At 44.9% G+C, this 11,442-nt stretch overlaps 1 protein-coding gene across 1 annotated transcript; it reads right to left on the bottom strand.

Annotated features, from left to right (window-relative positions):
* Positions 1 to 336: 336 nt before the first annotated feature.
* LOC107278740 (aspartyl protease family protein At5g10770) lies at positions 337 to 8,833 on the bottom strand. Its single transcript, XM_066311705.1, has 2 exons — positions 8,677 to 8,833; positions 337 to 1,696 (listed from the first exon to the last, which is right to left on the bottom strand). The coding sequence occupies exons 1-2, from the start codon at positions 8,831 to 8,833 to the stop codon at positions 399 to 401; spliced, it is 1,455 nt and encodes a 484-aa protein (XP_066167802.1). The 3' UTR covers positions 337 to 398.
* Between the last annotated feature and the right edge of the window lie 2,609 nt (positions 8,834 to 11,442).

The following is an 11,442-nucleotide window of genomic DNA, read 5'->3' as shown; positions in this document are numbered from 1 at the left end:
TATAGTTTAACGGATTATAGTCTTACAACCTTATTTCATTGAATATTTAGCATAATGTAAGAGCTCTTGGAAATTTTGATAAGGATTGAAGTGCAAGTGGCATTCTAATCCTTTACTTTTTCTATTCATATAATTTACAGATCCTTTGAACCAAGCATGCAAGTTCCTATACACCAATTTCATAGGAAACTAGACAATGAGCTCAAACTTCTTTCTTTTTTATCCCCTGAGAAGTCCAATGTGACTTGTCTCATTGTCTCTCTACCCTCTCTGTGAAATCCAAACAAGGCACATTTCACATGATTTTTAATTTAAAATTTCTTAGTTTTTCCAATGTACGGACCAAATGGTGTCTTATTATATTGCATGAAAAACATTAGTAGGACACGTGTCATCTGTCAGCAAGCACCGGCCCTAAATCCGACGGTTCCCTTGCCAGAATCGTACAGAACCTCGAACGTGCGTTGGTTCACGTTGCCAATGATTCCAATGGCGTTGTCCGTCCCTGCTCCGGCGAAGGCAAGGCAGCCGTCGACCAGAACACCCGCCGGCGCAGCGAGGTCGATCGTGGCGCCGCCACTGAACGTCAGGGAGATCGTCGGCACGGTGACGTTGGCGTGTCCGGTGAAGTCGTAGCACGTGTCGAGCACGCCGCCGTTCGACGGCGGCAGGAGCCGGTACTCGGACATGGCGCTCCGGAACGCTGACCGGAGCGCCGCGTAGGCCGTCGCCGGGAGCCCCGTGATGACCGTGCCGGAGTCGATGACCATGCCGCTCGAGAACGCCGACGGCGGGATGGCGAGCGGCGCACCGCCGACGCTGATGCCGGTGAGCGTCACGATGTAGAACGTCGGCACCGAGGGGAGGCGGCGCATCGGCGTGAACGATAAGCCGCTGGCCGCCGTGCTGCTGCTGCTGTTGGGCGGCGCGCCGAGAGTGAGGAACCCGGCGCCGCCGCTCGTCGGCGGGAGGCAGTACGAGAAGGGCCCGCCGAACTGGGACGACGTCTGCGACACGAGCGACTCCGGCGCGCCGCCGAGCCCGAGGAGGCCGTCGAACTTCTCGTAGGGGCCGTGCTGGTGGTCGCCGCAGCCGAAGCCGAAGTCGGCGACGACGACGCCGGGCTTGAGCGTCAGCGTCTCCGTGCTGTACACCCCGGTGGTGGTGGCGCGGTTGCCGTACTCGATCCCGTACTCGCACAGCGCGGCGGCGCCGCCGGAGACGCCCGTGCAGCCATGGCCGTACGCGCCGGCCGCGAGCTTCCTGCACGCGTCGGAGTCGCACGGGACCGAGGCGTACGACGACGACGAGCTCGGGTCGAACAGCGGGTCCTTCTGGGCGTAGCACTCGCCGGCGCCGCACGGCTTGCACTGCACCCACGACAGGTCGCTGCCGGTGTCGATGAGGACGGTCTGCTGGACGGCCGGCGTGCCGATGCCGAGCGTGACGACGTACTCCAGCGAGTTGACGGAGTCGCCCAGGAACGTCGGGATGCTCGTGCCACCGCCGGCGGCGTCCGACAGCGCGGTGGCCGCCGTGCGGCCGCCGGTGGCCTTGGTGACGATGTAGTTCGTGCGGGCGCGGTCGCGGCGGAGCCTCTCGGCGAGAGATGGCTTGCCGCCGCTCGCCGCCGATGGCGCGCACGGCCCGTGCCGGTGCACCAAAGGCACGGAAGCGCGGTTCGGGTCGGAACTCGCTGCAAATTAGTATGTTAGTTCCAAATTAATTGAGCTGCAAAAAATTGCTGCACTGAGTAGCACGTAGTTTCAAATTTAGTAAGTTCAGAAGAGATTAAAGGGCTGTTCAGTTTGCTACCATTTCCAATCATATCAAACTTTAGCATTATCAAATTATGGTAAGATTGAAGCAATTTAAACACATCCCAAATACTCTACCATATCTTATCATGCCAAAATTCTGAGGATTTTGAAATGATTTTCTACAACGGTAAATCTAATTGGATAGGCCTCTCCAATTAGTTTTAACCAGAGACACCCACGTGCTAGGACTTAATCCATTGAGTAAGTAGGGGAAATATTCCTATCATCTATGCTTCATATAAAATTATCTCTTAAATTACTCATCCGATTTACAATCCGATTACACCGTTGTGTTCGTAATAATTAAATTTTTACAACAAGATCTCACATGATTATATTTTGATGAAAAATCACAAATTACTTTTATGATATGTCTAAATTACTTTTAGATTTCACTAAGTTACTTCTTAGACATATAAAAGTAAATTCAGTAAAGCCTAAAAGTAATTTACAATATTATAGAAGTAACTTATAACAAAAAGAAAGTAACTTTAATTAATGCCTTTTTTCATTGAATAAATTATCATATATATATAAGTTACTTTTAGATTTGATTAAAATACTTCCTATACATTCATATTGCTCTGAGGTGATTACTTTTATTATTTATTTAGTTAATTCCATAATTTGTGCTGATTAATTTAATTTCTATATAGAGCATGTTTTTATCTCTACAACGGATTTACTTCAAATGACATGCCAAAGTTACCTTCGTTTTGTTCTAAGTTACTTCTATGATATATGTAAATTACTTTTAGGTTTTACTGAATTTACTTTTATATATCTAAGAAGTAACTTAGTGAAATCTAAAAGTAATTTAGACATATCATAAAAGTAATTTTTGATTTTTCATCAAAATATAATCATGTGAAATCTTGTTGTAAATATTTAATTGTTACGAACACAACAATGCAATCGGATCGTAGATCGGATGTGTAGTTTAAGAGAAAATTATATTTAAAGTATAGGTGGATGGTGCCTCTTATAGATGGAGTAGACAAACCAGCTACCATTAGCTGGGTAGTTACGTCCTTTCTACAGACTTCTCCACATTACACTATAAAAAAGAATATTTAGCATTGTAGCAAACCAAACAATACCCACGCACTTAATTTTACCTACCAAAATTTGGCAAAGCTTGGTAATTCCAAATTTTGGCGTGGGTTAATTTTAGTATAAACCCTAAAATTGAGCTAGAAAGATGTATACCACTTGATGTAGAGCACGCTGCTTCTGGTTCGAACGAACGAGCTGGCACGACTGCAAAGTTGTTCAGATTTACTGCAAGAACGATCGAATAGTAGCTGCTGCACAAGAGGATGCACAATAGAAGATGGTAATAAGCCATGGTATTAACTGTTTTGCTTTGGTCGATCCGTTGATGAATCACATAATATAATCATGGTCAGGTTTCACTATTTATCGTGCAATGCGGTGAATGTTCTAGCTTGGAGGTATCGACGGCCAACGAAGAATCCGCGGAGAAAGCTAGACAAAATTGCCTTGTTCTACATGGACAAATCTATGTACGTACACGTTATTGTACCAGCCGTCCTTGGTAATGTGTACGTCACTGCTAGAAAACCAATTTTCCTAAGCGGCCAAAACTAATTTTTACATACGGGAGGGAGGTCCGCCTGCAACACAACGACTGTGAAAATCGATGATTTTCGTAGTCGGGGCAACGGCCCGCCTGCGAAAATGCAAAAAAACGAAAAAAAAAATCGCCGCACCGCCGCCGCCACGCGCCTCGCCGCCGCCCCCCTCCCCCGGCCGGATCTGAGAGGGGAGGGGAGGGGAGCCGCTGCCGCCGCCGTCATCGCCGCTGCCGCTGTCGTCGTCGTCGCCGCCGCTCCACGCCGTCGTCGCCGCCGCCGGCCTCCCCCCTCCCTCCTCCGGCCAGATCTGCGAGGGAGGGAGGGAGGGGAGACGCCGCCGGCCGGCCCGCGCCGCACCGCGCGCGTCGTCGCCGCCGACGTTGTCGCCGCCACCGCTCCACATCGCCCCGCATTGTCGTCGCCGCCGTCGCCCCCACCGGCCTCCCCCCTCCCTCCTCCGGCCAGATCTAGGAGGGAGGGGGCGAGGGGAGACGCCGCCGGCCGCCCTGCGCGCGTCGTCGCCGCCGCCGCAGCCGTCGCCCCCGCCGGCCTCCTCCCTCCCTCCTCCAGCCAGATCTGGAAGGGAGGGGGCGAGGGGAGACGCCGCCGGCCACGCGCCCCGCGCCGTCGGCCCCGCCGCGCCGCCGGAGATGAGAGGAGAGGAGAGTCAGTGAGGGAGAGGAGAGGAGAGGAGACTGAGTCAGTGGAGGGAGAGGGAGAGAGAGAGAGAGTTGAGTGGTGGGAGGAGAAGATAAGGGTGGGTTTTTTTTTTTTTTGGTAGGTACGATTTTTGCAGTCGGACCATATAAGGTTCGCCTGCGAAAATCTTAAGTAGTCCGCCTGCGAAAATAATTTTCGCAGGCGCCGCTTAAGTGGTCCGCCTGCGAAAATAGATTTTCGCAGGCGCCGCTTAAATGGTCGGATAGCGAACTTCCCCCGATTTATATTTTTTGTAGACGGTCATTTGGCTATAAGAGTCATGTCCGCCTGCGAAAAAAAGACCTTACGTTGAAAAAAATGCGTTTTCTAGTAGTGCGTCTAGGTTTTACCCCATCTGTTCTGCAATTGCAATTGCGATTCACCATCTTTAATCCCGGATTCTCGCTCCTGATTCGTTATCGGGGAGTAAAGGGGGCTGCGAACCGGGAAAGAAGAGGGGTTCTCCAGCAGTACGTACATGTCATGAGTGCCATCGGAAACGTCATTGATCATTTGTAAATTAAAATGCTAGATTTATATATATGTTATTAATGGTCGATCAGCTGAACACCTGAATGTACATGGGTCGACGGATATATCTGTCCTTTGGTTCTTAACGTATTACAATGTTGACATTTACATGTACGTGTTAAATTATGTAAAATATGTAAAAATATAAGTCATGCTTAAAATACCTCTAATTATAAAAAAAAATCTCAGCAGCATAAATCATAATTAAAAAATATAACACGAATATTCAAATGTACATTTAAAAGTTAACGACGTCATATTTTAAAAACATAATAAATTATATCTCTTCAACTTATAGCCCCCAATAACGATGTATAATCGTTGTCTTCTTTAGGCATATGGCACACAAAATATAGAATTGTTTCTTTCATAAATTATCTACTCTACTTATATCTTCACAGCTTTTAACATTTTGTATCCTACATATTATAAAACGAAGTTACAGGAGAACAGAGGGAGCCCATTGTAGCAGTTGGCCTAGACGCTTAGATGTTCGGCCCAGGTCAATGCTGGGCGACTGGGCTGGCCTCGTGGGCTCGTGGACCGTTCACTGGAAAGTCGTACAACGGCACAGCGTTCGGACCGTTGCTATCGCAGGCGGAATTTTTATCATTTTTAAATTTTTATTTTTTAATATTTACAGAAATATTATACCGGCGAAAATATTTACAGAAATAGCGGCAGGGTGACTTGTGTGACCAGACACTAGAGGCCTCTGAGCGGGCATGCGAATTTTGCATGCGGCGAAAATTACATTTACCTAGCACAAAATACACACACAGCGCCGTATGCCGCGTCACCTTGCCGCCCTCTATTTATGCGGCATGATAAATACTTTTGCCGGTATAATATTTCTGTAAATATTAAAAAATAAAATGAAAAGAAATTCTCGCAGGCGAGGTCTTTGCTGGGAAAAATTCAAATCCTGAACAAATTTCGGTTGAATCTGAAACACTTTAAACAAATTTTAATCAAATTTGAAGAATCCATCGAATGGATCCAAAATTTTTTGGTTGGTTAAAAAAAAATCCAAAAGAGCCCAAGGTGGGGAGATCTTCAACCATGCTACCCCTCCGTCCAAAAATATATTAACCTAATACGTGATATAACACATTTTAATATTACGAATCTGAACAGGTCGCATATCCAAATTCATAGACCTAGGATGTGCCGCATCTGGTACTATATTTTAAAACGGGGTAGTATGCAGCACCTTGCGTGGTGCAAGTATTGCTCCCTCGTAGTTATTTACTTGTCACTATTAACCATCAATTTTAACTGTCGAAGTATTCCCTTCATTCTAAATTAAACCAAATTTAGATATGAGATGAGATATTATCTAGTACTATAATAAATTTAAACGTATACTTATATAGATTTGTTATACTAGATAATGTTATCATATCTTAATAGGGATATGTCTGAATTCTTATGAACTGCATGTCGAAGTACGCTAGGACTGCTACTGCTGTAATCTTACAGTATATGGTCGGCCGTGTGCGGGTAATATCTTTGATTTGTTCTTCTCATCCGCACGTCTCTCTCTGTCTCTCTCTCAAATCACTTTCTCTGAACGTTTCAAAAAAAAAAATCAATCTCTTTTTCTCAAGAAAGTACATATTTTACTATCTTAATTATTGCTTTCTAAGATATTATCTCCCAGTCCCCAGAAAAAAAAAACAACAACAAAAAAAGTCGAAGCAAGAAGGAACAACACACATCATCTTGTCTTGCGTACAACAATAAATTGCACTATCGGATTAAGTAATACTCCCTCCATTTCACAATGCAACTCATTCTAACATTTTCCACATTTGTATTAATGTTAATAAATTTAGACATACATATCTCTATAGATTCATTAACATCAATATGAATATGAAAAATGTTACGATGACTTACATTGTCAAATAGAGAAATTACATACATAGCTACTCAATACTAGGCTTATATTGTTACACTTACGCCGGCCCTGCTGCAAAGCAAGCAAGTCAAATCTCTGCATGTGCGATGAGCCTCTCGCACTAGATATCATATACATGTAGATGTAGTCGCGGCCCAGTCACTGCCAAGTGCCAACGTGAATCAATCGTCTGCTATATTAGAAATTAGATTGACCGCACAGCAAATCTCCAAGTCAATCAACGAATCTCTTGCTAAGTCTTGTTGGATTCGCTCTCGTAGTCTCGTGTACGTTTACGGGGTAGAACTACTTCGCATGACTGACCGCGACCATTATTATTCAGCAAGGGGCAATTTCACGCTCTCAGATATACTCCATGTTATATGATGTACTCCATTCGTATTAAAATAAATCAATCTACTAAGATATATTATAGCAATATAAATCTCAATAGGTCTCATATTCTGCACTAAATTGAATTAATTTGAAATGGAGGGAACAATAATTAACTTTGTAAAGCCGCCATCCTATTCCATGTTACTTCCTGTATTTCAAAATGTTCTAATCTAACATAGGATTAGATTCATCCTATCCAGATTACTATGATATATCTAATCGTATATATCTTAGGATGTACTGTAATATTTTGGGACGAAGGGAGTATAATCTCCCATGATTGACGAGGTCAGTCTCCTGAATCATATGGGGTTCTGGATAATGTTTGGAGTTTGACTGTTGGAAGCTGTAGTTGGGAGTTGGGACTTGAGCTTGCAGCCTTGCAAACTAGGCTGAAAACGAATGATATAAAGCAACATGGGAGTTGCATATTGTGGATAGACTCGCGACTGGAATCCAACAAGTCTGCAACTGCCCCTTTGAGTCTCTGTCTCTGCGAATAAGTCCTTTTAAGAAAAAAAAATAATAATATCATTACTACTGTAAAACAACATGGGAGTTGCAGAAGATAGCATTCAGACCTCAGAAAAAGGGTTGATGAAAAACGGAATGTCGATGAAACTGTAAAACAACATGTGTAAATTCAATATGGGAGTTTGCGCAAAAAATATGTCTTTGGTATGCTAATTAATTAGAGGCCCTCATATAAGTCTCCTTATTAATTCTAGAAAAATAAAGATAGCAATTCTCACATTAATTAAGGAATAAGAAATGACCACACTAGCCTATTAAGGGAGAAACATCTTGACGTTGATATATAACTCAGATTTACATGCATAAATTCAAGCCTCTTCATTCCTGATCGATAAGAGTAGTTTTACCATTTTTGAAAACATACTAAGAGGTGTCACATTTTTTTAGTTTTAATTTGTGTATATTCTAGTACCTCAACACTCATGTACTAAGTACATACCAATATTTATATTATAAATATGATATATCTCAATATCTTCTTAAAGAATATATTAAAAAATTTCTATCCATAATCGCAATATTGCAATGACCGGGTCCAATGCAGTTACTATCCTCTGTTTCTTTGATGCATACATGCATGCATGGACTGATTCCACTATAACCTTAAAAGGCTTATAGGGACATGCATGCCTCATTAATTTAGAGTCTAAATCAACTATGTATGCTGTAATCTACAAGTTGCAGATCACACTGTAAGTACATTCACAAGTACAATAAATTGGGCAATATAATGTAGGCCATGATAGCCAACAAGTAATAAGAGTTGTTCTGCATCACGGATAAGGGCTGATAAAATGGATACAAATTGGCATGTCCAAGTTGCATGAAATTGTGATGTAGGCAGTACTCCTTCTATTCTATATAGCAAGGTAGTTTAGTTTTGGCAAAATTTGCTACAGGTGATTTAAAAAACATGTAATTAGCGATGGAACAAAACACCACAAAAGACTGATAAATAGCCACTACACACCCGAGGTATTACTTTATTATTTCCGACAACATGGAAAGAGAAACAATCGAAATAGACCAGATTGCCCTATGGGCCTAGCTAGGTCAATGAGAGCTTTTAAACTCGTTGGGTCCATAGACCACGTGTAAGTAAACTATTGGCCAATATTTGAAGGATTTATTATGTGGGCCAAGAATGCCAACCTCTCCTCTATTTTCTCGTCCTCTTCCTCCCGATGAGACACACCGCGCACAGTGCATGCGCCACCGACGCTGTCTTTCTTTGCCGCACCGGCGGGCTCGTAGGCGATCGTGGGCAGGGCATCGATGCCCTGGGCGGCGAAGGCCCTAACAACGCCAACCACGGAGACGAACACGCACAACAGCAGCAGCGCGACACGCATGACACGACAATGCCGTAGCAGGCACACTTCTCGCCGTCGCGTGGCACCGCTCCAGCTCCACTTGCCTACTCTGCTACGCTATGCTCTCTGCCCGCACCCTCGTCTTCCTCACCACCGCCGCCGTGGACACTCTACTACTTCCGCCGCCTCAAACGGAAGCTTCTTGATGGCGTGTGACTCTAGCATAAGCAAAACAACACGGGGGCATTTCAGTACTTTCAACGCTCTCTCTCTCTCCGTTTCCACTCTTTTGTGGTGTCCTATAGCCAATTCACGTCTTTGTGGTGTCCCACGGCTAATTACACTTTTTGAGTGTCTTGTAGCAAATTTTGCCTTTAGTTTTTTCCTAAGTTGAAGTAATCAAATTTTGACCAAATTTATAGAAAATTATTAACATCTACAATACTTATTTTAAGGTGGATTTTAATTTAATGGTGTACTTCCTCTGTAAAAAAACAGAATGCAATGGTACTATTCAAATTTTGTCCAAAAAAAAAGAAAATCTGCAGCACCTTTTTAAATTTCTCTCAATATTACCCTTAACCACCCTCTCACTCAATTAATGAGGAGCATTCAAATGATATTTCCCTTACTATTTTGTCTTTAGAATGCTACATTTTTTCGGCAGATAGAGAGAGTAGAAGTTATTGCATTTTCCATTAACTTGGTTAAAGTGACTTATGACAAAATTAAAACACTTTACAACATGACATAGAGTGAGTATATATACATCCATGGAAAGAAAGGATCGTGTAAAAAAACGATCTTGATGTTCACGTGATAAGAGTATGTTACACTGGCATGTCAGAGTACATACATTTTGGCGGCAGGAACAAGCTTGAAATTAGAGTGAAAGTGTAGTGCTTGATTGTTTGCTAAAGCAATAAAAATTTGAACTGGGCGGACTCCTTTGAACTACAAAATTATTAAAAGAATAGGACAAATGTAGAAATATAATGTCCAGCTTATTGGATTTCTGTTGGAATTTCGAAACGTGGGAAAGTTTCGAAACTTACTTTCCTTCCAAATTCCTCTAGAAAAGCCCATTCCATAGGAATTATAGGAATTTTTCCATATAATTTGTTCCAAAGGACTTTATAGGGTTTTTTTTTTTGTTATAGGATACAGGTACTCTAGACTTTTGGATGTTTTTCCTTTGTTTCAAGGTGACCTGAAACTGAATTTGAAGGGCATAAAACTAAAATCACTTATCTACAGAAATATTATTATAAAACATTATTGAGTTTAGTCAAGTAAAATTTTAGAGAAAATGGGCACACCATGACAATTTTGCAGAGAAATTAATTAAGAAAGTATATTTATAATGATGTGCTTGTTCCTCTCTCCCTCCCCCATGCCACCTTACAAATTAAAAGGGGCCACACAAATTGAAGCAAAGACATTGGTGTGTAAAAGTATCTTGGCTGTGTGCCAGTTGACGGAGGCCGAAGATGTAAGTTATTTTCATTATAAAAAAAAGGGTCTAAAAGTATCTGTCGGTGACATGGGGCCGGGGGTATCGTGAGTAGAGGCTTGGGTAGCCGCGATCACTCACGTGGCCCGACCCCCTCGGGGGGGGGGGTCGGGCCCGACGGTGACGTGGCCACCCCACCCTCTGTCTCCCCGAGGGGTCGGGCCGCTCCCGTTTCGGCCCCGAGGGCTGGGGCACCCCGACCCCCTGTGGTGTTGGCGCCACGTGTGTGGGTTAGGTGAGCACAGCGGCGCTCACTTAACCGCATTTATAGCGGGTTAGACGAGCGCGTCACGCCGCATTCAATGCGGCGCAGCGCATGCTTATTCGGTCTGTGACCAGTCGCGGTATGTGACCGGTCACAGACCGGTCAGATCGCGGGTTAGGTGGCAACAGGCGGCCTGTCGCACGCCTCGCCCCGTCCCGTCGGAATGATGAGAGCTTCCTGGCTCTCGTCTCTAGCCGGAGCTGGCGTGCTAACTCCTGGAGTTGGTATGTCAGTCCCGGTCAGATCCATTCCAGGCTTCAGCATAAGCATGGCAAGGAAGTCGCTGGCCAGTAAATGAAGGTTGAAGTGGGCGTCCCCGGAAAAAGCGGGCGGGCGGAGCAGGAGGCGTGCGTACTGCTTGTCAGAGGTCATTTCCGGCTGTAGATTAGCCCTCATTGTAAAAAGCATGTTTCTTTTCTGAGGCAGCGAGAGGCCCATGTGGTGACCCCTAACCAGATAAAAAAAGGAGGCCCAGGCCTAAGGAGAGGGGGGGGCGGAGGGGATTGGAGAGCCGGAACTCTCTCTCGCTCTCGAGCTCTCTGGCTCTAGAGCTCTCTGTATTCCTTCACACACAGATCCACCAGAACACAGGAGTAGGGTATTACGCTTCTCAGCGGCCCGAACCTGTCTACGTCGCCCGTGTCTTGTGCATTTCCTCTCTCGCTGACATTCTTCAGATCGAGGGTGAAGAACCTCACTTAGCGCCCCCGGCCGAACCGGCAAAGGGGGGCCTGCGCGGTCTCCCGGTGAGGAGCCCCACGCTCCGTCATCTGGCGCGCCAGGTAGGGGGCGCGCGTGTCTTTCAAAGCCCTCGTCCTCTTTCGTGTGCGCCAAGCTTCGCCCGCTCAGCCCAATGGCCGAACGGGCAGT

Source organism: Oryza sativa, chromosome 6 (assembly GCF_034140825.1).
Source record: "Oryza sativa Japonica Group chromosome 6, ASM3414082v1".
NCBI lineage: Eukaryota > Viridiplantae > Streptophyta > Magnoliopsida > Poales > Poaceae > Oryza > Oryza sativa.
The sequence above is the reverse complement of the archived record's forward strand: the minus strand, read 5'-3'. Positions and strand labels throughout refer to the sequence as shown.